General features: G+C 58.0%; 1 protein-coding gene across 2 annotated transcripts; it reads left to right on the forward strand.

Moving 5' to 3' along the window:
- Window positions 1-5,033: 5,033 nt before the first annotated feature.
- Window positions 5,034-25,681, forward strand: MMP15 (matrix metallopeptidase 15). 2 transcript variants are annotated; one of them, XM_082677371.1, is made up of 10 exons: window positions 5,034-5,472; window positions 16,004-16,152; window positions 16,819-16,944; window positions 18,741-19,048; window positions 19,385-19,546; window positions 20,481-20,734; window positions 21,096-21,234; window positions 22,243-22,393; window positions 22,526-22,641; window positions 23,714-25,681. In XM_082677371.1, exons 1-10 carry the CDS (start codon window positions 5,311-5,313, stop codon window positions 24,178-24,180), a joined length of 2,034 nt encoding a protein of 677 aa, XP_082533497.1. In that variant the 5' UTR covers window positions 5,034-5,310; the 3' UTR covers window positions 24,181-25,681. The 2 variants fall into 2 exon arrangements, with proteins under 2 accessions (XP_082533497.1, XP_082533496.1); XM_082677370.1 differs by lacking the exon at window positions 5,034-5,472 and adding an exon at window positions 11,608-11,721.
- The last annotated feature ends 410 nt before the right edge of the window (window positions 25,682-26,091 follow it).

Here is a 26,091-nt window from a genome sequence, read left to right on the forward strand (position 1 = left end):
CCAAGATATGGAAGCAACCTAAGTGTCCATCAACAGATGAATGGATAAAGAAGATGTGGGGTATATATATATATATATATATATATATATATATATATATATATATATATAATGGAATACTACTCAGCCATAAGAAAGAATGAAATTTTCTCATTTGCAGCAACATGGATGGACTTGGAGGACATTATGCTAAGTGAAATAAATCAGACAGAGAAAGACAAATACTGTATGCTCATATGTGGAATCTAAAAAATACAACAAACTAGTGAATATAACAAAAAGAAGCTGACACACAAGTATAGAATACAAATTAGTGGTTACCAGTGGGGAGAGGGGAGGGGGAGAGGTAATATACAGGTAGGGGATTAAGAGGTATAAACTATTAGGTATAAAATAAGCTATGAGGATATATTGTACAACGTGGGGAATATAGCCAATATTTTATAATAACCATAAATGGAGTGTAACCTTTAAACATTGTGAATCACTATATTATACACCCATAACTTACATAATATTACTGTACATCGACTAAACTTCAATAAAAATAAAATAAAATAAAAATTTTTTTAAAAGAAATACAGGGCTTCCCTGGTGGCTCAGTGGTTGAGAGTCCGCCTGCCGGTGCAGGGGACGCAGGTTCGTGCTCCGGTCTGGGAAGATCCCACATGCCGCGGAGCGGCTGGGCCCGTGAGCCATGGCCGCTGAGCCTGCGCGTCCGGAGTCTGTGCTCCGCAACGGGAGAGGCCACAACAGTGAGAGGCCCGCATACGGCAAAAAAAAAAAAAATCAGACCATGGAAGTATCAAGTGGGACTTCAAACTGGGTCTCTATTGAGAGCCTCCATAAGCAGATGACAGCCAGAGCAGAGAGTTGCCCCAAGAACCTTGGAACAGTAAATGAGGTCAGGAGGGAGTCAATTTCCACTCAAGACCACAAAACAAGACCCACCTGGGTCCCTCCCCTTTCTCCTCTGCTTCTTACTCTTAGCATTTGCGTGGAGACCCTCCTGCTCTTCCCACAATAACCTTCTGCCTTAACTATGACTTCCTCACCTGAGATGAGTCTCCACTTTCATTTCTAAATTTATGAGTTCCTGCTCCTCTTCCACGCCCTGCTTTTCCCTCTCTCAGCAAGACTATTTTGCCCACAGAACCTGTAAGCTTGGCTAAACTAGTTGCCACTTCCATTAACGCCACAGACTATTGGTACTGTCCTCCCTTTCCTGTGCGCACATCTGATCTGGCATTTCCCAGATCCCTTGATCAATCAGGATATCTATTTTGCTAAAACCCTCCCTCTCTTTCCCTCCACCATTTTTTTATTTTTCGGCTGCTCTGTGTGGCATGCGGGATCTTAGTTCCCCGCCCGACCAGGGATGGAACCCGTGTCCCTTGTAATGGAAGTGCGGAGTCTTAACCCCTGGGCCGCCAGGGAAGTCACCCCTCCACCATTTTATACTGTAAGAAACCCTTGCACCTATTCCAGTCTATCCTCACAAGAGTCAAGTCTGTTGCCATCGTCATTTTACCACAGGCTCCCCTCTGAGAGTGAGCATTCACCATTATACTTCCTTAGCTGCCACTAGATCAAACATAAAACCCCCAAGCCACTATAGGAACCCTGGATATCCCTCACATGAGTGGCAATGACCCCACTGCCCCTCCCAGCCTAATTTCTGGGACCCAGACCAACCCCGCACGACACCTTCAAACAAATCTTTTCCCCACCCTAAATTTAGCACCCTTTGGTTACCCTCAGCCATCAGATAACTATCTCTATGGCCCCTCGCTAACTCCAGATGATTCTTATTTTGTGCATGGAACCCAAGTTTATTGGCTGTTACTTGCCAACTGGGCCAGATCTTTCTACCTTGCCAATCTTACCAATCCCTTCATCTTACTCTATTCCCCACAACCTCCTTCCTCTCTTAAACTGTCTCTAAAACAATCACTCACTCCCTCAGGTTCATCTCCTCTCATTGTAGGAACAAAAGGTATCCAGGATCATTGTAGATGATCTTGGTTCGCGGGGAGACAATTTAGAAAAAAACAGCTACGGAACTGGGCCTACATTCCATCCACGACCTCACTATTTTGGGGGAAACAGTTTGCCACCTTTTGGGTACCATTCCCAGGAATCTATAGCCTGGCTCAAGAAGTTAGACTCGGGACTTCCCTGGTGGCGCAGTGGTTAAGAATCCGCCTGCCGATGCAGGGGACACGGGTTCAAGCCCTGGTCCAGGAAGGTCCCACATGCCGCAGAACAACTAAGTCTGTGTGCCACAACTACTGAGCCTGTGCTCTAGAGCCTGTGCTCTAGAGCCCATGAGCCACAACTACTGAAACCCACATGCCACAACTACCGAAGCCCATGTGCCACAACTACTGAAGCCCACGTGCCACAACTACTGAAGCCCACACACCTAGAGCCCATGCTCTGCAACGAGAAGCCACCGCAATGAGAAGCCCGCACACCACAACGAAGAGTAGCCCCCACTCACCCCAACTAGAGAAAGCCCGTGCGCAGCCAAAAGTAAATAAATAATTTTTTTAAAAGATGAATAAAAACAAAAGAAGCTTGACTCAATGACAGAATCAGCTACTCACTGCTGAAGCAAGTCACCCTGTCCCCAGATAACATCACCACTGGCCTGAAATCAGTGACTCACCAACAATGAGAAACCCAGTGTGCTATTCTCCATACCTGCATTGCCCTTGATACGACCCAAAAAGGGGGCACGTGTACAGTGGTTGGAAGCAACTGCTGCACCTTTGTCCTCAGCAATCTACCTGACATCTTTGCCATAACCAGGAAGGTTCGAGCTGTGAACGAAGAAATGTGTGCATCACCGCCGTCGCGCTGACACCACCCACTGAGGAAGAACAACAGGTCCTGGGACTTCTGGTAGATCCCTGAAGGTCTCCAAAGTTGGGCACAAGGACCAATTCAGCCTCTAACCTTCATCTTTCCATTTATCTTCAAGGTATTCCTCTCATCAAATGTCTGTGGATCCTGCAGTACAGCAATTAGCAACCATCAAGTCTCAACAGATGATTCAGCTGGTTCTAAATGAATAAAAAGCAATAAAATGAGAAATGGATGTATATTGATCAGAGGAAAGAATGCCTCTCCTTCGCTTGAATAAAAGTGGGAAGTGAAAAAGACCCTTTGCTTAACCAAACTTTAGTCAGTCTCCCTTGAACCTTCTCCCCAACACAACCCATCTCTGTACTTCCTTCCAGAATCCAGTTTTGGCAAGAATCTTGCTAAGTCAGTTTAGCTGAATGCCCCACCCTTGATATCTGATCAAACGCAGCATCCCCACTATGCCCCAGGGGATATCTGTTCACCCTCACCTGCCTTCAGCCAGAATCCCCCCAGACTTGATGTCTCCCCTTAGTAATTTTCCATCCACCAATGCCGCCCCGCCCCCCACTTGCTCCTTGGCAGTAAATCCCCACTTGTTCCAGTTGTATTTTGAATCAGGCCCAGTTCTATATCGGAGTCTCTACTGCAATCTTTTTTTTTTTTTTTTTTTTAAATAAAATCTATCTTCATCACTTTACTGCCTGTTCTCTTTAACAGGGCTCTTTTTCTTCACCTGGCAGGTCGGTGAACAGGCCATTTCTGAAGCTCTGCCAGATCTCTGTGGATTTCCAGGACGTGAGGCCTGCCGGGCGACCTGAGGGCTTACGTTAGGGAAACCCGCCCTCAGGTAAGGAAAGCTCCCATTTCCGGGGCTGGGAGGTGGCGTCGGAGAGGGACGGTCTCCGCCCTCCTGCCCTCCCGCGGGGGCCTTCACCTCAGGACTCTGCCCCTCCCGGACTTCCCTTGGTCTGGATGCGCAGCCTCTGTGGACCTTAGACACAGGCCTCCCACCTCAAGCCTTCAGCATCCAAACCGACCGGATCTCAAGCCGCTCTTGGAATAGAATTAAACTAGCACTTTAAGCTCCGCTCTGCGGGGAGTTTTGCCCACCCGCCCAGCACCCTGTGGGGCTGCATTGTCACATTTCATTTGCACAAAATAGTGTTCTTTGCTCGGACACCTAATGTGTGCTAGGCCAGCAGCCAGAAGTATATCTAACCCCCCACCCCAGCCCTTTGCCCTGCGTTCCAGATAAGGACTTGGAGGCTCAGAAAAGTTAAGTAACTTGCCCACCTCCATACAGCAAGTATGTGGCAACCCAGGACTGCAACCGCGTCTCTGTCGCTTGGCACTGCCCATCCAAGGTACCCAACGCTTCACTTGGCAACTGAGAAAAGTCCTGAAGGGCCAAAGACACCCTGAGGCTTTTGAAAAGAGACCTCAGGCCAACAAATCTCTAGATTTTTATCTTTTTTTTCCTTTTTTTTGGCCTAAGACCAGACACTTGGGTCTCTCCTTCTCGGCTCTCCCTGCTCACCGCTGCCTCAGTGTCCCCACCCACCCACTAGGCGGGAGAAAGAGGCGTCTTCATTCCTTTTTGCCCCTCCCTCTGTGGGGCGGGTCTCTTGGGGGTCAACCCAGCTCCCCAAAAGCAAGGAGGGGAGTGACGGGGGCGGACTGGGGAGGATTCCCGCCGTCTGGGAAGAGTAAAAGGGTCGCCTGTCCGGCTCCACCGCCGGCACCTGCTACCAAGAAGCCTCTGGCTGAGGTACCGCCCCTGGACCCCGCCTAGGTCCGCCCGCCACGAGAGCACTGGCCCTTTAAGAGCGGCGGTAGTGCATCGCGGGGAGGAGGGCCGGGAGCGCTCGGGGTTGTGCGGAATTCGCCGGGAACGTCTGGCGCCGGCTCTCTGGCTCGCTCACTCGCTCCGACCGGCTCCCTGCGCCTCATCCCTGGGCTGCGCGGGGACCCGGGCCCGGTCGGGCGCGGGGCGAGCAGGATCCACGGGCGGGAGGCGCACGCTCTGGGCAGCGCCTGGCCCCGGACATGGACAGAAGGAGCTGGGCGCGCAGGGGGCGCCGCGGGACCGGGCGGCCGGAGCGCTGAGCCAGACAAAGGCTCAGGAGTTGCGCTTGCTCTCGAGAGCCGGGCCGCGGGCGCCGAGGCTGCAGGACCCCGCGGCGGGCGGCTCCGGCCCGCCCTCTCCCCCGTGGGCAGGCTCCGCGCGCCCGGCCCTGCCCGGCCCGCTTTTCCTCGGGCGTGGGAATTTGCCGAGGAGACCTAAGCGGCTCCGCGGTGGCCGGGACCGGGAGGTCTGCCTCGCGCCCGCCGGGCGGGAAGCCAGGGAGCGTCGCAAGTTTCCGAGCCGCGTGCGTGGACCCGGCGAGCGGGCGAGCCGCGCGTGCAGCAGCGCCCCGGGCCAGGCCGGTCGCCGGAAGCATGGGCAGCGACCGGAGCGCGCCCGGACGGCCGGGCTGGGCGGGCAGTCTCCTTAGCGGCCGGGAGTCGGCTGCGCGGCCGCGACTGCTGCCGCTGCTGCTGGTGCTTCTGGGCTGCCTGGGCCGCGGCGCAGCGGCGGAGGACGCAGAAGTCAATGCCGAGGTAAGGACCCTCGCCCAGTCCCTTTGCCACGGCTTGGAGGACTTGGGGCTGGGGGACTTGGGGTGGGAAGGAAGCCACGCCCGCAGCCTGAAGCGTGGAGAGGAAGGGCGCGGAGATGAACCCCAGTCCCGGAGTTGGGGGCGGGGAAGAAAGGGGACCCGGCAAGCTGCCCCTCCCCAGCTAGCCCTTGGTGGTGCACCTCTTCCCAAACCCTGGAGGGCGTAGGGCTTGCGCCCGCTCTCTACCCCTACAGCCCCGCCCTGGGCACTGATCCTTCCCAGCCCGCGTCCCGGGAGCCGCTTCTGCTGCCCCCAGCCCTTGCTCCTCTCCTTCCCTCCCTACCGGACTCCTGATTCCTCGAGAGCTCTGCGGACGCACGGTGACGTTCTTTGCGAATGGGAAGGGGGCTGCTCTGTGTGTGGGGGGTGGGTCTTGGGCACAGCAGGCAGCGCTCCCGCCTAGATAGACTCCAGTTTGGGTGACACTGAGCCTCGCGCGGCGGGCTGGGATAGGGGGAGGGGGTACGAACCTCTGAGGTAGCCCATTCGGGTTGAGGGGGCGCTTTGGCGACTTTCTCAGACTCTTGCGCGCAAGCCGCGCCACGGCCAGATGGCATCTAAGAGGGAGACCCGGTCTCACCCGGCGCTTCCTCCACCAGCGCCCCTACGCCAAGGCCCGGGCCGAAGAGGGTGGACCCCGAGCATTTTTTCACCAGGAGCCCGGCAGACGTCCCTACCGGGGCCCATCTCTGGAGCGGTCCCGTGGGTGATTAGGCGCCGCCTCCTGGCGCAGAGCTGCGTCCAGCCAGCGCCCCCGGCTCCATGGGGTCGCCGAGCGCCGTCCTCCGGATTAGGGACAGTGAGGGCACTAGCTCCGTTGACCCAGAGCAAAAGCGTAGACGTTTTTTCCCGACTTCTAAGACCCTGCTCCCCGCCCAGGAGAAGGGGAGAGGTTTGGCATGGTGGGGAGACACCCCCCTCAGCGCGTCCCCGGTAGGCTCGGGCTTCGGTGCCCTTGCGCCGGCCGGGAGCCTCCTGCTGTCCGGGCTGCTGCCCTGAGTGACGTTTCTATTTGCAGCCAGGCCGGTGCTCCCTCCCAGCTCTCAGCGGCTTCCCCACCTCCCCGGCTGCCTGGGAGATTTTTCCGATGGAAGCCTGCCCTTCCCCGCCCTACTTTAATAAAAGCACTGAGGAAGGGCAGGGAATTCCTCCCAGCTCAAGTTACACCTCCCAGCCAGTTCCCCACCTGCTCTGCCCTCCCTCTTCGGCCCGGCCAGGGAAAGCTACAGGGAGCCAGGCCCTGGCAGGAGGCAGAGTGGGACCCCAGGCCATCCCCAGTCCAGCTCCACCACCCCACCCCCGATTCACACAGGCAGGCAGGCAGGGGCTTACTGGGGACCCCTGCTGGTGGGGATTGCCCCTCAGCCTGCATCCAGGTACTAGGCAGAGAGTGCTGTTTGGGCCCACCTGCCACTCTCTGGAGTTGAATACCAAAGAATTGCAAGTCATAGACCCACCCCCGAGGAGTTTATAATCTATACTTAGAAACGGCATCTCCACACAGAAAGCAATTGCAGACCAAACTGGAATTTGGTAGCCAGGCATTGTGATTTGGCATTTTAGATGGCCAGGAGCTGGGGCACTGGGACCTGTGGTCTGAGGGCCTTCGTTCTCTCTTTCCTTTGCTTCTGCTCCTCCATCACCTCCTCCTCTCCCAGCTGCGGGAGTACCCAAAGCCCAGGGCCTGCACTGGGCCACAGACCATGGCCATGGCCCTATGCCTGTGTGGCACTGACTAGGGATTCTGTGACTGACCTGCAGCCCCTCCCCTCGGGAGAAACTTGGGTTGGGCTATTGTGGGAAGAAACTCTGGAAAGTACAGGGCACCCCTGAGTGCTGGAAGCCAAGGTAGACGCAGGATTAGAGACCGCTGGGCTATCCCAGAGCCTAGAGGTGGCTTTGGAGTACAGGCTGTTCCATGGAGTCCCGTCAAGTCTGGCCGGAGCTGGGCCTAAAGAGTCAAATGGCTTCAGCAGCCAGCGCATTTGCCCGGAGGCTGTGAAAACTGTCCCCAGGTCCATGCTAACCAAGAACCAGCATCAGAGATTCCTGGGCCTGGCTGCACCCTGTTTCTAGAGGCTCTGTCCCTTGGAGAAGGGTTTTGGTCCTTGACCACAGCTCCAGACCTCCAGCCAGGTCAATGGCTGGGACTGTCTCTGAGCAGCTTAGAAACTGAGGCAAGGCCAGCCCCTCTCCCTCCCAGGGCAGAAACCAGAGGCATCTCATCAGACTAAGGAATCAGACGTGTGCTAGGAGCCAGTAGATACCGGCAGGCTGCCAGGCCTCAGCCTGGAGAAGGCTGTCTTCCTTGGGGAAGCCACCACTGAGCTACTCTGCCCTGTCCCGCTCCCTCCCTTGGCTGTCAGGTCCCAGTCTCCAGCCATTCTGGCCCACATAGACCTAGGCCCCACCTGACTGAGGTGCCAGCTGCAGCTCCTGGCCTCGCTGACCTGAGAGTCCAGGCCCTCCTTCAGATTTCTGTCTTGCTCTTTCTGGCTGTAGCACATACTCCACTTAAGTGCCTTTGATTTTTCACCAGAGAAGCTTTGGCTCTCCCCACCTCTCCCTACCCCCCAGACACACCTCTAGGCCCTCAGCCCACCCACGCCTCCGCATGGAGGTGACTCAGGCCGCTAGAGTTCAAAGGTGTGGTGCCACTGCCACTAAAACATGGACACACCCACCTCCTTGCCCCTACCTGGCAGCTCAGCAGGAGAGCAAAAAAAGGGGTAGGAGTCAGCTGGAATTCTGCTTTTGACCTTCAGGTCTGACTGTGGCGCCGCAGCCCCAGGCTTCCTGTGCTCCAGTCTCTGCCCGCGCCTCCATGCTGGCCGCTGGGGCCCCACCGTGTGCTCCTGTTAGTGCCCTTTCCTAACTGGAGCAGAAGCAGCAGGGGCCCCCGTGCCCACCTGCGAAGAGAAGGGGTTAATGTGAGGGCTTGTCTTTGGGAACCTACAGAAGCTGAATCTTCTCGCCTTCTTTCTCCCTCTCTGCTTTTTAATCTGTTCTCTTATCACTAACAAGCTACTGCTCTCCATACTTTATTTCAAAACCCAGAGAGAACTGGGCTGACTGGTGCTGCCAGGCACTTGGGATCCGACTGGGCTGTGCCTTTCATGCCCAGCCCTTTGCCGGGGCCCTGTGTTAGGTCTGCCCTGGGGTCCAGTCAGTTAGCTTCCTCCTTGCAGAGAACAGCCCAGTGTGTGCTCCATGTGTGTGCATCACCTGGCCTGCCCATTCTGACCCCTGGACTCAAGACGCCTTCCTTTGCCCCACCTCAAGGAGGGTGGAGAGGAAGCAACCTAGAAACACACCCAGACCCCCCTTAGAAGACTTCCTGCAAATCCCTCCAAATACTACCCATGTTCTCTGATGCCAATTCAGAATAGCAATGCTGCCCGGCAAGGAAAATCCTCTCCCTGCCAAGCACTTGGTTCTGGTCACTCCTCCATGCCCCCTTTGTTGCTTGGTCCAGATGCCCCTTGCCATCGACGCCTCTGCCCAGCTGGAAGTTTGACTTCTGCCTGAGGCCAGCTTGCGGTGGTTGTAGTGGTGGCCACTGCTTCCCACCTCCAATTAAAGTTGGTGCTGTAGGCCTTTGAGAGGTGATTAGGTCATGAGGGCAGAGCCCTCGTAAGTGGGATTAGTGCTCTTATAGGAACTGCCTGAGGGGACTTCCCTGGTGGTGCGGTGGTTGAGAATCCGCCTGCCAATGCAGGGGACCCAGGTTCGAGCCCTGGTCCGGGAGGATCCCACATGCCGCGGAGCAACTAGGCCTGTGTGCCACAACTACTGAGCCTGCGATCTAGAGCCCGTGAGCCACAACTACTGAGTCCACGTGCCACAACTACTGGAGCCCGTGCTCTGCAGTGCGTGGGGGCCGCCGCAGTGAGACGCCTGCACACTGCAACAAAGGGGCCTCCGCTCATGGCAACTAGGGAGAGCCCGTGTGCAGCAATGTGGAACCCAACGCAACCAAAAGTAAATTAAATAAATAAATTAAAAAAAAAAGATAATTAAAACTTCCTAAGAAAGCTCCCTTGCCCCTTCCACCATGTGGGGGCACAGCAAAAAGTTAGCAGCCAGGAAGAGAGCCCTCACCAAACCAGACCACGTTGTCGCTCTGATCTTGAACTTCTTGCCTCCAGAACTGTGAGAAATAAATATTGTTATGAGCCACCCAGCTCATGGTATTTTCATTATAGCAGCCAGGGTGGATTAAGGCAGTTGGCATCTTCAGTATCGTCCCAACATTCATGTAGTTCACACAGCTGACCACTCGGGCAGGGGTCAAGCCCCATGGCCAGCTCTGCCCTGGGCGTGGAGATGTGTTCTGTGAGTCAGCAGAAGCAGAGAGGACTTGGGGGCTCTCTGCTTAGATCCTTCTCCAGCTCAAAGAGGGCCCAGGGAGGAGTCCACAGATGAATGTGAGGACCCGGGACCCTGCAGGTAGCTGAACACTCCAGGCCTGAGGCACACAGTAGGTGCCTTCTGACTGGACAAGCCCCCGCTGAGTTAGAGCTCATATGAGGCCGTTCCCCAGAAGAACAGTGGTTCTGGGGATGCCTGAGCCCTTTAGGGGAGGTAGTACAGATTTTGCAGCCCCGGGCAGGTACAGCAGAGATGTATGAGGTGGTCCTGGATCAGAGAGACAAAGAGGGATGCCTCTTAACCAGATCCCATTTCCCTTGTGGGAATAGCAGGAAATGAGCAAAAAGACCCAACTCAACCTCCAGTATCTGGACAGACAGATGGGGACCTGAATCCCAGCCATCAGCCAGCCCTCAAAAGATGCCCCACAGCCACGGAGCCTGGAGGTCAGGGTCTGGAACTGCTCTCTAGGATTTGCCCTTAGCCCTGGACACCACCTGGTCCTCCCAGAAGCAGCTTCCCCCACCCCCCAGAGGGGTGGGAGCCCAGCTTCGTGTCCACCACACATGGGCCTGGCGCCTGGTACATAGGAAGCGCTTACAAAATGGTGACAAAATACAGTGACCATGAGAAGCACATGGCATTTGCTGTTGTGGGCAAGTCACTGACCCCATCTGAGCCTGAGTTTCTCATTTGTCTACAAAATGAGACTAGTAATAGTATCTACTGGATAGAGTTACTGGGGAAATTCAGTGCGTTTATGTGTAAAATGCCGAATGCTATGTACGATGCCCCTCACGTGGGGCCCATGGAGGATCAAGTGTTATTTTTGAGCACCTTCAACATACTTGGTGCTATCCTGGGCAAGGGCCTAGGGGTGTTTTATAAGCATTTTCACATATAATCCTGTATTAACTGTAAGTTTAGGTGCAGTCATGACCCCATTGTACAGAAGAGGAAGCTGAGACCTTGAGGTGAGAGACATTACCCGATTCCCCAGCCTGGGTGGTGGCAGAGGAGCCTGAGCTCCCAGCCCCCAAGCTGGGTTAAAGGCTACAGGTCAGAGCCCAGGGTGTCATCCTTTGGAAGTGCCGCCAGGCAGGAGCCTGCTGGGCCTGAGCCAGGTGGGAAGGAGGGTGTGGAGGTAGAGCCAGGGCCCGCCCCCAAGCAAGTGAGCCTGGAGCCCTACCCCTGCCTGTCCAGCCACCCAGGCTCTGCCTGGAAAGCAGCCCCATGTAAGAGACAACACCTACAGGGGGTTTCCAGGTGAGGCCCCAGGCCTGGCCATCGGCCAGCCCGAAACCACTAGCAAACAGGACCCTTTTCCCCACCCCTGCCCGCCCACTGGCCGAAGGACTCCGGCTGCTTTTCCCTCCGGGTTAAGGAGTGCGGGGCAGGCTGGGAGGCCACAGGGTAAAGAAGTGGCGTCCACTTCCTTCCTGCTTCCCTGGCTGGACGTCCCCCACCCGGCCTGCTCTCCCCACCACCCAGAGCCCCTTCCCCACCTGCAACTTTCCCATCTTGGGGGGGTGGGTTAGATTTGAGCCCCAAATGAGCAAGTGTGTTCTTCCAGAGCTGCTTAAATATGGACTATGCTGCCTCGAAAGGGAGTAAATGATCCACTAAGGACAGGCTGGGCTGGCTGGGCGCCCCCCTTTCTTCCCTGGCCTCGGACTAGTTATGCCGTCTGCGGGCACAGTGAGGACCTCAGCACACCATGAAAGGTCTGCGTCCATCGCTGGCGCGCCTGACAAGACGCCTTTTGTGCCTGTCTGGGCAGCCCTGCTAGGGTCTGCTTGGCCTGCAGAGAGAGCCGTGGGTGAGTGAAGCAAAGCAGAGCCAGGAGAGATTTTTCTTATCGCACAGGGTCTGATAAGGCCGGGTGGGAGGCGGCTTGGTTTGTCTGAGCCCCAAGGAGCTGGATGCGTCTGCAGCAGCACGCTCACCCTGCCCCCACCGCTGCTTAATGCACAGTATTGATCGGGCAGCTCCTTCCCAGACACGCCCACCCCGTGGGGAGGGCCTGCCTCGGGGTTGTCTCGGCAGTCCTGGGGGGCAGCCCTGCTGACTGTGGCCCAGCGCCCAGACCCAGCCGGAGATGTGGAGTGTGGGGAGGGCTGGGCGCCCTCCCCCAGTGCCGTGCTGGGCGCTGTTCCCGAGAAGGGCCAGAGCCCACTGTCCCCTGCCTCAGGCCCAGAGGAGCTGCTGCTGCTTCACAAACAGCCTGGTCCAATAGCACTGCTTATGGGCTCCGGTTCTAGCCATAGACCAGCTGCGTGACCCTGGGTGGGCCCCTCACCCTCTCTGAAACTTGCTGTCTGTGTAATGGGGATGGGGTACTTGTGAACATTGAATGGGGTGACGAGAGTGGACAGTCTGGCCTCCAGCAGATTCTCAGCCCCTGGCTGCTGCATTTATGTCCTCTCCTGGGGGCCAGGGGGCCAGGAATTCCCCCTCAGACTCTTGATGGCTCTACATCTCTTTGCCTGGGGCCAACCACTCACCTGAAGCCTCTACACACACTTATGGGATGGGGTCTGGAGCTTGAGAAAGAAATGGCTGAAAGAACCAGGGTGGGTGGGGTCTCCTGCAGCGGCCTCCCTCCCTGGGCTGCAGGCAGGAGGGGGACTCGTGGCCCAGAGCTCTCTCTGCAGAACCCTTACCTGCCTCCCACTGGACAGTGGTCCTCATGGAGGAGGGCCCACCACTCTGCTGCTTACTGACCTCCCTGAGCCTCAGTTTCCCCAGCTGAGCAACAGAGCTTCACTGCTTGGCTCACCCCACCTGTGAGACTCGAGGTGACCAGACAGAAAAGGAGACACCTTATGGAAGGAGGAGACACCTTATGGAAGGGACAGTGTACCGGTAGGAGCAGCAGGGGCTTGAGCACAGCCCCTCCCCGACTTTGAGACCAGGGGTCAGTCATGACCTTGGGAATTGCTTCCCGCTTTTGTCCCAGGGCTGCAGAGCCCCTCAGGAGGCTGGAGTTAGGGCAGCACCTGCCATGCACCTGTGCCCCCCATGGTCTTTCCCCTCCACCCCCAGGGCTTGTCGAACTTAGCAGAGCAGTAAGGTGATGAGAAACTTCTCCTGGACACTGGGGGAAAGAAAAGCCCCAGCCCCGCGGGCAGTGTAGACTGACTGGCACGTTGCCCGTCAGGCGGGCTCAGTCAGCTCCTTGTCTTCCGGGGCCTCAGCTGCTCTGGGCCAAGGCTGTATTTCAGCTTAGCCCACTCATGTCACCAGTCCTCAGCCTCAGCTTTTTACCCAGCAGTGGCCGAGAGACATTTGTCATCAGGAAGCCTTGGCTGATACCGAGATGGAAGCTTCTGGCTTCCCTGGGACTCAGAGGGTGTTTGTCTGTGTGAATGAGGGTCCACAGGCACCCTCGGGCCTTTCCCGTCAGCCCCCTGAGCTGTGCCCAGTATTGAAGGGGCCCCTCTGCCCCATCCCCCACCGGGCTCTGGAGCTCTTCACTGCAGACAGGCCCAGCTCCCTCCCCTCCCCAGGGCCCCAGCCTGAGCCTCCCCCGCCCTGCCCTCCTCCTGTCACTCGCCACACTGCTAATCAGTCCCTTGGTGGCCTGTGATTGCGCTCCCCAGGATATTTTTACCTTATGCAAATAGGTGATATAGAGGTGCCCTCATCTGTCAGCAGCAGCCCCAGTTCTCCCCCCACCTCCAGCTGGATTCCTTTCACTGTTAGAGCTGGCCGAGCATCACAGCCTCGCCTTCTAGATCTTTCCAGGCTTCTTCAGGCAAACCGTGTCCATTAAAGGTGGTGGACATCCCCCTTCACAGACACACAGGAGCCTCAGGAAAGGTTTCCATGCTTGGGAAGAATGGGGAGGGCGCCCGTAACACTGCCAGTGTCTGGTGGAACTAAAGGAAGGGAGCCCTGGGCAGGAGGGGTGAGGGGGGTCCATGGGGGATGCCACAGGGTGCTCCTGCCTCCCCCAGCTGCCCTGCCCCCACCCAAGGCTGCCTTGTCGGAGCCTGGATCCTTCAACCCTGTCGACCGACACAACAGGCTGCCACTCTAGGAACAACCGGGCAGTGCCCCTGCCCCCAGCAGCCTCTGTCATTAATACCATGTTGACTGAGCACTTTCCCCTGCCCAGCACAGTGCCAAGGGCTCCTGTGGACTTGCCCATTTCATCTTCACAGAAATCCATGAGATGAGGCAGGTCTTGATTCAACCCCCTTTTACGGACTGAGGCACAGCGAGCAAAGTGGCTGGGCCAGGATCTGTACCCAGAGCCGTGGTCGTTTCTCAACTCGGTGTCTGCCGCGTTGTCCTGCGAGGCCTCGAAGTTGTGGCTGGGCATCCTTAGGCTCTGGCAGTCTCCCCGCGCCGCCCTCGTTGGCTCAGGCTCCGCTCCCTCCAGCAGCAGCCTGGGCAGTGCTGAGCCGGGCTGTGTGGGCAACCCATCCATACCAGGGGCCTGGGCAGGGGCCAGGGCTGGGCTGGCGAGTGGCACTGAGGGAAGCCAGTACCTTTGGAGCTGGATGTGACCCTGGTGGCAGACAGATGTGAGCGTGGCCCAGGCCAGCTGACACATCGCTGTCAGCCCAGAGCAACTACCATGTCCAGCTGCCATCCTGCCCCGTGGGCCCTTGATGTGCAGCCCTCACCTTCCAGAGCGTCTCAGAGAGCAGGCCTTTAGGTCCCCTCACTCTGGGGGTTTCCAGAGACCAAAGATAGACAAGGAAGGGTTCAAAGGACATGCTTCCATGTAGCCCAGGCCCACAGCAGTCCCTGCCTCTGCTCACCAGCCTCCCACAGTGGTCACCATGTTCTCGTGGCCTTGGGAGCACCAGGTGGGCAGGGCAGAGTTCCCTTCCTTACCACCACTCAGCTTGGCTCACTGGGGATCCCGTCCACCGGTTTTGACTGCAGTGGTCCTGTCTGCTCACAGACTTGCCAGCGTGAATTCCTCACTCTGCGTGCGCACCGGGTCTCCCCAAGGAGATAATAAACCCCTGGAGGTCAGGACACTTCAGCCGCCTCCTCCACGGCCTCCAGCTGGCATGGCACCTGGCACCAGACAGGGTGCTCAGAAACACTTGGCAGGATGGCTGGCTGGGTGGGCCGACACACAGACAGATGGGGGTAGATGGATGAAAAGACTTGCCCAGCAAGTCTTGAAGGGGACGGGCACCCCCACTGTGTCCCAGCTGCTTTTCCCAGGTCCATCTCTCTCACCCCACCCCCTGACAACCCCATGGCTCCCATTTTGCACACGAGGACACTCAGGCCCGGAGAGGAGAGTTTGTGGCAGAGCAGAGACTGGACTTCAGGCCTCCTGTCCCACCCTCCTGGGCCTGGGTGGGCGGCCTGAACCCACCTGCTTTCCCTCCGGAAGGTTCAGGGTCTGTTGGGGAGCAGCACCAAGGGGCGGGTTTTCCTACTTGGTGAGAATTGAAGAGCTTCTGAACCCTGTAGGGTCCCCAGTGGTCTGCCTGGAATGGTAGAAGGCCCCACCCTGGAGGGGCCGGCACAGTAATAAGGACGGCAACTTTGGACTGTCCTCAGAGACACAGCTTCTGTCCTAATGGGGGAAGGCAAATAATAAACACCTAAGTGAAACATACAGCGTGTCAGATGGTGGCAAGTGCAGGGAAGCAGGAGAGGGAGTACAGGGTACAGCGGATGGGTGTCTTTTTTGCATTTGTCAGAGAACACTCCTCCAATAAGGTGATGAAGCAGAGATCTGAAGAAAATGAGGGCATGAGCCATGCAGATTTCTGTGGGGAGAACACTCCAGGCAGCAGGAAGAGCAAGTGCAAAGGCCCTGAGGCCTCACAGGTAGTTCCTGTGAGAATTGGCTTTTCCTCTGAGATGGGAAGTCTTTGGAGGGTTCTAGACAGAAGACTGACCAGACCTGACTTGTAAAGGCCTTTTGTTCCAGCTCTTGTGTGAGAACAGACCGTAGGAAGTGGAAGCACGGAGAGCGTACAGAAGCTCACATGGTCACCTGGAGGGAGGTGGTGACGGGAGGTGATGGTGGTGGAGGTGAGAGGTGGTGGGATGCAGGCCATGCGTGTTTGGAGGTAGCGGAGCCAGAACCTGCTGACCAGGTCATGGCCTCTCCTTTGCAGAACTGGCTGCGGCTCTATGGCTACCTGCCCCAGCCCAGCCGCCACATGTCCACCATGCGCTCCGCCCAGATCCTGGCCTCGGCCCTCGCCGAGATGCAGCGCTTCTACGGGATCCCCATCACGGGTGTGCTGGACGAAGAGACCAAGGCGTGAGTCCCTCGGTCGGGCCATTCCCAGACCCCACTGGCACCTGCCCTCCTTCTGGCCTGCTCTGATGAAGGCTTGGCATGTGCAGTTTCCAGAAAAGAGTGGCCTAGATAAGAGATGGCATATGGCTTGATCCTCCGTGCTAGCTCTGATTGGTTGGGAATGGCTGCCGGCTGCCTAGTGTTGAAAAAGCTCCTGAGGCCAAAGCCCAGTTCAGCAGCAAGGAGCATAGGATTGATTAGTGATGTCTGCCACAGGCATGGGAATGGGGAGGTGCAGCACACATGCACACATGTGGTTGCCTAGCTAGGCCTTGCTCTGAATCTGGCAGAGGTGATGTGACCCAAAGCCACATCCTTGATGAGCACGCACAGAGCATAAGGTATCAGGGATAAGAAGCCTCAGGGTAACTCTCCTCCCATTCCTGGGTGATAGTGCTGAAAAGGGGCTCACCTTTGCAGAGCCACTGCTGGGCACCCAGTCTTCCAGTACAAGGTCACTACCGTTTTCCTGATGAGGAGCTCGAAGCTGAGAGAGTCCCTCACCCCCTCCACACCCATATAAGGGGCAGCTGGAGGCCAGTGGGGGGAGGGTGGGAGACGGTGGACTGCCTGGAAGAGGCAGAGCCCAGCAGGCAGGCGTGTTGAGGGGAGGCTCTGTGCACCTAGGTGGATGAAGCGGCCCCGCTGTGGAGTACCAGACCAGTTCGGGGTACGCGTGAAAGCCAATCTGCGGCGGCGGAAGCGCTATGCCCTCACCGGGAGGAAGTGGAACAACCACCACCTGACCTTCAGGTAGGGAACCTGGCTGCCCAGGGTGGTGTCCCCCCAGGGTACCCTCCAGAAGCAGCTGGCCCCTCTCTGCCTGGCCTGAGGCCTCAGGCTTCCCAGTGGGCTCCTCTGGAAGGCTTCCTTTCCCAGCAGCCCACTGCAGGGTGTCCGGCCTAGCCATCCAACCTTGCCAATCCCGCTCCCATGCTGATTAGATCGGTCACCCCACTCACCCACCCACCCCAGGAAGTCTCCCTCCAGAGAAGGGCAGGACCTTTGAACTGCTTCTGCTCTGTCCTCCTTCCCTCCATCCCCTGACCCGCCAGCAACCTAGGGCTGGCCTCACCTGCCCAGATGGGCTCCTGCACCAGTGCAAACTGGGGGCTTCAGGCGTCTGAAGGGTAAGGGAGGACTGGGGTGCCTGAATCCAGGCAGATGCAAGCAGGCAAGCAGCAAGTCACCCGCGCAGACCCTGGTTCAAGCACCCTCCTCCTTTCCACTGAGTCCTTTGGCAAGAAACCCCCCTGAGCCTTGAGCTCTGTGGCAGGCCCCAAGGGTTCCCCCTTCCTGTTCCAATCCAGCCACGACCCCACCCGCAGCTCCATCTCCTGAGGAAGAGCAGCCCACAGGGTCGCATAGACCCAGGCTGCCAGAGTGAATTCATGATCCATGAGTTGATTCGTGATCTTTGATGGAGATCTGTCCAGCACATGGACTCTTAATCTGCTTTATGTGGGAGATAACAGGCTTCATCATGCTGTGTGTGTGTGTGTGTGTGTGTGTGTGTGTGTGAGTGTCTGTGTGTGTCTGTGTGTGTGATGCTTGTTAATGTTTAACATTTACATGTTCTCAGAATAAAATTATGTAAGAAAGAAAAAGTCAGAATATGTACCCTTTATAGGCATCACAGTTTTGTTTGGGTCAAGTGTGAGGCAGAGTTGCCTTTAGTCTGTACTCTTCAAGGCAGTGGAAATCTAGAAGGACAGATACTTATTATTAGGGGCTGGTATATTTGCTTAATATTTATCTGCAAGAATGATAGAATTGTTTTTAGGAGAATATGCATAGTAGGGTAAAATATAAGGGGAGAAAGAGCTCTTTTAGAATTATACATAGATTTAACCTACTAAATTGCAGAACATTGGTAGTAGAGAAACAGCATGGCATGTTGGAAAGAGGTATGTTCTGGAAGCCAGCAGTCCTGAGTTTGAACAGGCTTCATCATGCTTTTGTCATGTGCAGGCTCATATATGCCCATGTTCTACCTGAGTTCAGTCATTTAATCCTCCCAGGCGCTCCATGATGAAAGCGCTGTCCTCCTTTTCCCACTTTACAGGTGATGAAACTAAAATTCAGAGAGACTAAGTCACTTGCCCAAGGTCACACAGAAAATGTTAGAGCCAAGCCTTGAACTCAGGTCACCCTGACCCTGGAGCCCAACATTCAGAACCTCTTGGCCTGTGTTTCCCAAACCTCAGCCATTTGCATCCCACTTTCTAGGTCTTTCTCTTGGCTCTGTGTCACCTATACTTTTAATTACTTAATGTTTTTCTTTCTTAAAATAAGCTTATTTGGCACATTGCAACCTTATTCAGTGATCTCCTAATGAATTCCTTGGCTTCACGTTCGTTCTTTTTTTTTTTAAATTCATGTCAAAGTAAACTAACAGTTGATATTGATGAGCATTGTCCGTGAACCAGCTCAGATCTTATCCCCTTTCCTTCAGACCATGTGTCCCCGCCCCCAGCCCAGTGAGTGCTAGCAGTGGACAGCAGCCCCAGGCCCTGTGTTCACTCACACCTCTCTCTGCCCACCTGCAGCATCCAGAACTACACGGAGAAGCTGGGCTGGTACCACTCGCTGGAGGCGGTGCGTCGGGCCTTCCGCGTGTGGGAGCAGGCCACGCCCCTGGTCTTCCAGGAGGTACCCTATGAGGACATCCGGCTGCGGCGGCAGAAGGAGGCCGACATCATGGTACTCTTTGCCTCTGGCTTCCACGGCGACAGCTCACCGTTTGATGGCACAGGTGGCTTTCTGGCCCACGCCTATTTCCCTGGCCCTGGTCTGGGCGGGGACACCCATTTCGATGCAGATGAGCCCTGGACCTTCTCCAGCACTGACCTGCATGGTGAGAACAGCTGGTCAGGGTGACAACAGGGGAGGCGAGCTGGAGCCTCAGGGCTCAGAGGAGAGAGCATCCCCTGTGCAGTCCTCGGGAGCAGTGACGCTTGGTCTCAGTCTCCTGCCCATCATCTCCAAGCGGGGGTGGTAGGGAAGGGAAGGGATCATCGTACCCATTTTCCAGATGGGGAAGCTAGAGGCCCAGAAGTCAGAGCAGTTTAGCTTCTTCTAAGAGTAAAGCATGGCCAGGCTCTCTGGCCCCCTCAGCCCACCCCAGCCCTGTCTGGGGTGTCCAGGTCCTGGGCCAGGTCAGAGCTGACTGTGCTGCCTGCCCCCACTACAGGGAACAGTCTCTTCCTGGTAGCAGTGCATGAGCTGGGCCATGCCCTGGGGCTGGAGCACTCAAGCAACCCCAGCGCCATCATGGCACCATTCTACCAGTGGATGGACATTGACAACTTCCAGCTGCCCGAGGACGACCTCCGGGGCATCCAGCAGCTGTACGGTGAGCGGGCGGCATGGGTGTGGCCGTGGTCTCTGCACGCTGCTCTCAACTCCCAGCCCTATGAGGCGTAGCTACTACTGCTACCCCATTTTGTAGACGAGGAAACTGAGGCCCAGAGAGCATTAGTGGTTGTCCACATCATTCAGTGAGTAAATGGTGGTGCTAGAAATCAAACCCAGGGCTGGCCAACTCCAGGACCTGGCCCTCCCTCAAGGCCCTCACCCAGAGCTTTCATGATGGCCCCAGGGCTCCTCACTGCCCCCCTTTCCTCCTCAGCCTGAGTGATATTCTTATTAGACCGAGGGTGTCCCTGGGGTCCCAGGCCCCCATTCCTACCACTGTCACTCCCAGCCCGTGCCTGTCCCAGGCTCTCCACTGAGTGTTGCTGGTTTATCACTTCCCAGTGCCTTTGAGGCAGGTGGCATCCCTGCCGTCCCACTGCAACCAGGCCCCACCAGAGAAGGCCTCCAGTGGGGAGGTGTCCTGGGGGCCAGTTCGGTGGGTCAGGGCCACACTCAGTGCCCACCCTCAGCCCTCACTGTGTTCCTGGCCACCTGGGAACCAAGTTCTTCCCTCTGCTTGTGTCCACTGTTTCCTGGAGCCTCCACTGGAGCAGGCTGGCATCCTGAGGGGAACATCACCGAGCCGGGGTGGAGCCAGCGGCAGCCTCAGGGGCGCAGTGACCCAAGCCCAGTGTGGGGAGGTCAAGGAAGGGGCTGTGTGGAGGAGGATGGAGGTCCTCCCAGGGCTGATGGCCGTGCAGGGGAGGGGTCTGCTGTGGCCAGATAGGGCCTTTTGCCTGGGTGGGCTGCCCATGGAGCACAGGTCTCCCCAGGCTAGGGACCCCAGGCTCCCACGGCTCTAAGTAGGAGACCCTGGCATCCTGGCTGAGTTCCAGGGCTACCCCCTCACTTCCCCCTGCCGCCCTCCGCAGGCACCCCAGATGGCCAGCCACAGCCCACCCGGCCTCTTCCCACTGTGACCCCCCGGCGGCCAGGCCGGCCAGACCACCGGCCCCCCAGACCCCCTCAGCTACCTCCCCCAGGCGGGAAGCCGGAGCAGCCCCCAAAGCCAGGCCCCCCAGCCCAGCCTCGAGCCACGGAGCGGCCCGACCAGTATGGCCCCAACATCTGCGACGGGGACTTTGACACAGTGGCCGTGCTGCGTGGGGAGATGTTCGTGTTCAAGGTCTGGCCCTGCCTGTGCCTCCCCAGCCCCTTGGCCCAGGCTCAGAGCAGAGAGCACCCTCCCACTTCTCCCCCAGACCCTTGCCCCGCCTCCACCCCTGCTTCACTGAGCTGCCCCTGGGGAGCCATCAGACCCTAGACCAAGAAGAAACCAGCCTGAGGGACAAGAGGATTGCCCGGGATCGTACAATAAGCCTAGGAGTCCACACCCCACCCGGGCTCTCTCCCTGGTGCCGCCCTGGCTTCCTAAGCCACCTCCCCCTGGACTCTCCCTGACCGGGGAAGGGGTGGGTTGAGGAGGGCCTCCCCCCAGGCCAAGGCAGCAAGCCTGCCATGCTCGCTCACACCCATGCCCTCCCCAGGGCCGCTGGTTCTGGCGGGTCCGGCACAACCGGGTCCTGGACAACTACCCCATGCCCATCGGGCACTTCTGGCGTGGTCTGCCCAGTGACATCAGTGCTGCCTACGAGCGCCAAGATGGGCGTTTTGTCTTTTTCAAAGGTGAGCTGGGGCAGGTAGGAGGGAGGGGACTGGGCGGCCTTCCTGCCCTTACCTCTGGCCTGACCTCTGACCCAGCCGGGACTGAGGGAGGAGGAGAGGGAAGGACCGTGCACATCTCGTCTTGTTGCCCACTGCGGGCTTACTCGGGGGAGCCGAGTCCTTCTGGCAGCAAGGCAGGGGTTGGGGACGTAGACAGAGACCAAAGGACTGGGCGGCAGAGGCTGCTCTGATTGGAGGCAAGTGTCCATCTTCTGCAGCACAGGACCTCTGCCCCATCGCCCTCCTTCCTTGCATCCTGTGCCCCTTCCTTGCCCCTTCCTCATAACAATGGGTCCCCGAGCCCACTCTGGGGCAGGATTCCTGAGTCTGTCTGTGGAGACAATGGCGCTCCCTCCCCTCAGCCCTCCCTCTGGGGCCTGCCTTCCTGGGGAGGGCCTCAAGGGCAGCACCCCTGATGGATCAGCTGTGTCCCTAGCCCCACTGGCCTGAGCCTCAACCAGGCAGGAACTCCCCGAGGACAGGGCTGGGTCCACACTGAAAGTAAGGAGCCCTGGGCCATGCACTGGGGTGCCCCAGGGATGCAGCCCCCAGACCCAGAGGCCAAGCAGGGCTCCCCCTCTTTCCTCTCTCTGTATAAGAACTGTGTGGGGGGTGGATGTTCAAGTGGGAATGGAGGCCCGTATACAGTGCGACTGTGTGTGGTGTGTGTACAGGTGTGACCTGGCAATGTGTATGTGTGTAAATGGGTGTGTCGCAGGTGTCCACGAGTGTCCACTGTGTGTGATGCAAGGGTGAGTTGTGCTGTATGTTGTCATGGGTGTGTAGGTATCAGTGCCTGTCCTGTGTACGAGGATGTGTGTGTGTGTGTGTGTGTGTGTGTGTGTGTGTGGTGAGTGTGGTAATGGATGTGAACAGATTTGGGAGCCCAGAATATCCCTCCCGGTGCCCCCTTCCTGCACAGCCCCCACTGGCCCCAGGCCTGTCCTCACCCCCACGCCCCTCCCACAGGTGGCCGCTACTGGCTCTTCCGAGAAGCGAACCTGGAGCCTGGCTACCCACAGCCACTGACTAGCTACGGCCTGGGTATCCCCTACGACCGCATTGACACAGCCATCTGGTGGGAGCCCACAGGTCACACCTTCTTTTTCCAAGAGGACAGGTGAGCACCCCTCGAAAGGGAAAAGGCCTGCACTGGGCCCCCACCCTCAGGCCTGCCCAGAAAGAACCCATGGCCCGTGCGGACCGGGCTCCAGTCCCCAGCTGGCCCGCAGCCTGGTGCTTTTGGTCACAGGTATTGGCGTTTCAATGAGGACACGCAGCGTGGAGACCCCGGCTATCCCAAGCCCATCAGCGTGTGGCAGGGGATCCCCACCTCCCCTAAAGGGGCCTTCCTGAGCAACGATGCAGGTACCGGGGCCAGCCCCCTCCCAGTCTACCCAGCACTCACCCTCCCCCCTCCTCCATACACAGAGAACAGGGCTTGCCTGAGGTCACCAGCATCGAGATGGAATGCATGGGGGACACAGCTGTGCCAGGCTACCATTTACCCCATTTACAGAGGCCAAAGAGAGCTTGCGTAAAGGGCCCCAAATCCCGCAGTGAGGAAGTTACGGAGTCCAGCCAGACCTGCCTTTGTCCAGAGCTGGTGCTCAGAGCTGCCCGATCCCCACAGAGCCTTGAGCCTGGCGGGGGTGGGCGGTGAGCTTGGCTCAAAGCGACGGGAGCGGGAGTCCTCCCGGGGTGCCCCCTCACCCGCTTGGCAGGGAAGCATGATCTCTGTCGTTATAACTGAGCAACAGGGAGCTGTGGCTTTTATTTCTCCAGCAGGGTCTCTGGTGAGTTTAAGAAAACCCATCAGCCCTGGTTCTCAGCCTCTGGGTTCTCGGCCTCAGGGGAGACCCGGCTGGCTTTGCTAATGCTCGGGTGGGTCACACAGCTGCCTGTGCGTGTCACACAGCTTCCATGCGTGATGGTTTCACTCTGCAGCTGCTCTGACCTCTTTGTGCTCAGCTGAGTATAGACGCACCTGGTGGTTCAAACCTGGCCCTTCCTGGAGTTAAAAGGGATGTGGGTGGAGTGCCCAAGACCAGAGATCTGGTCCGAGGCGGCATCAGTCCCCTCTCCAGGTCTGATGCAGGCTGACTGTGTGGCCTTGAGCAAGACACTGGCCTCTCTGGTGCTGGAAGAAGCCAGGCCTGGGTCCCCTGACTGTAGCCCACAACCCAGCAGGCTACCGGACCCTTCTGTGCGCTGCCCTAGTCAATGTCAGCCCAGCCGGGAAGCACAGGATTCTAGTCGTGCCCCTGACCTAAACCCTGTTCTTCTCTGAGCATGGTCTGGCTCCTATAAGTTGGTAAGCAAGTGAGAAGGATGGTGTTTTAAAGCTGGGGCCCCTTCAGCTCGCCCTGGTCTTCTTCGAGGTCTCTGGCCGGTGGGTGGGCCCCGGCCTGACACCCCTCCGGTCTGCTTGCCCTCGCAGCCTACACCTACTTCTACAAGGGCACCAAATACTGGAAGTTTGACAACGAGCGCCTGCGAATGGAGCCCGGCTACCCCAAGTCCATCCTGCGGGACTTCATGGGCTGCCAAGAGCACGTGGAGCCGGGGCCCCGATGGCCTGACGTGGCCCGTCCGCCCTTCAACCCTGACGGGGGTGCAGAGCCCGGGGCGGGCGGTGACAGTGAGGAGGGCAACGAGGGCCACGAGGCGGGCCCCGGCAGCAAAGAGGGGGACTTCGGGGAGGGGACGGACGAGGACGGGGGCAGCCGCGTGGTGGTGCAGATGGAGGAGGTCACTCGGACGGTGAACATGGTGATGGTGCTGGTGCCGCCGATGCTGCTGCTGCTCTGCATCCTGGGCCTCACCTACGCGCTGGTGCAGATGCAGCGCAAGGGCGCGCCCCGCATGCTCCTCTACTGCAAGCGCTCCCTGCAGGAGTGGGTCTGACCCTCCGCACCAGCCCGTCCTGCTCCTCAGGGTGCTAAGGGGCCGGGCTGGCTGCGCCTGTGGTTCTGAGACAGCTCCTGGGGCCTTTCATCCAGAGCCTTCAGTGGTTCCCTCAGCCCCTGGGTGGGGGCCCCTCCAGGCCCTCTAACATCCCTGCCAGGCCTGTTCCCTTGTTTATTTATGCCCAGGTATCTTTTTTTTTTTTTTTTTGCACACTAATTGAGCATTTCTTCCTACTTTCCTGACCAGGGCGGTCCCTCAGGGCAGGGGGTTAGAGTTTTCTAAAAGTAGTTCTGCACCAGACAGGGAATTAGGCTCCCACCCGCTCTGGCTTAGCCAGAGGAGCAGAGGGTCAGAAGGCCCGGCTGGAAGAGTGGCCAAAGGACTGCTGGGCTGTGCTTCAGCCTGAGCACCAGGGCCAGAACCGAGGGCTCTGCTGGCTTTGGAGCTTGGTGGGGCCTAACTGGTCTCCAGCCCTCTGAGTCTCTGTGGTCTTAGAAAGAGCTTTCACCCGGTGGCAGCCCCAGGCCAGAGGGGGCAGAGGGGGAGGTGGCCCGCTGATTGTGTCCTGTTGAGGTCTGGTTCCTTCCCACCCACCTCTGACAACTCCAGCAGCCTGGTTCCCTGTGCCTAAGAACCTACCCTGCCCTGGCCAGCACAGGGCCAACAGCCCCCAGCTCCCCTGGACCCCTTGAGCCCACACCCCCTTCCCTCTCTGGAGAAGGGGCCCTGGGCCTGCCTTACCAAGGACCAAAGGGGGTCTGCCGAGGCCCCTTCCCCAAGGGTAGCACCAGCCTCGGCCCCAGGCTGGGTCTCCACCCCCGCCCACTTTCTCCTCTCTGAGCCGTGACCCTTCCGTGAGCCTCCTCCCTCCCTCTGTCACCCACACCACCATCCTCAGAGGTCTCAGAACCCCAGCAGCCTCAGGCTCAGCTGCCAGTGTCCTGGCTCTCCCGGGGAGAGACGGGCGGATGGGCGCCCAGGCTGGCACGGTAGGTGTCCACAAACACGTGCCCACCAGCCTGGGGGTGTTCCTCCCTGCCAGCTCCCTGTCCCCCAGGGGCACTGGTAGGGAGAGGCCAGCTGCTCATCCCCTCACACAGGCTGTGGGACAGGGCTGTGGAGCCCCCAGAAGAGCCCACTAGTGGTAGCCTGGAGATCCTCCCCGTCCTGGGCTCAGCCCTGAGCGTGGAGATGATTCCTCCCTCTTTTCCTTCCCAAAGTAAGCAGGAGGCGAGGCTGCTGTGGGAAATGGTACTGTACAGCCGGCTCTGTCCCCTCTGCTTCCCTGCAGCCCTGAGCAAGCAGGTCTGCCGCCCAGAATCCCTGAGGCCCCTGCGGGGAGGGGCTCCTCATGGGCTGGCCCCGGTGCGGGTCCAGCAGCTTCCTCCCCGCTCCATCCTCAGAACCACCGGTGAGCCAGCCAAGGGGGGTGGGGAGGGAGGGGGTCAGTGTCCACCCCCATACGTTTCTTTCTGTAAATAATCTGCACTGATTAAATCGTACGGCCGGCGAATGTGCCTCCTTTGTAAGAGGCCTTGGGCTGGAGCTTACAGCTGGAGGGGCTGCAGGTGACTAGGGTGGGGAGGGCGTGGTCCAGGCTGGGATTAGGGGACTTGCCCCCCACCACGCCAAAGAGACCTCGTTCACAGTTCTGCGGGGGCTCCTTCCCGATGGCCCTGGAAGGGGCAGAACTCGGGTAGAGTGGGAGGCGGCTGCCCTCAATAGACCAGAGGAGGGTGAGGCAGGGGACCAGGGGTGGCCCTGCTGGGGTCGGGCAGAGAAGGGGTGGGGAACTTACTGGCCATTCCTTCATGGTGAGAAAGGGCACCCAGCTTCCCGCACACCCTGCACGTCTAGGAAGGGTGGGATAACCAGTCCAGGCCACCCAGCCTTCCCACCCATCCGGAC

This window comes from Grampus griseus (assembly GCF_964374135.1).
Source record: "Grampus griseus genome assembly, chromosome: 19".
NCBI lineage: Eukaryota > Metazoa > Chordata > Mammalia > Artiodactyla > Delphinidae > Grampus > Grampus griseus.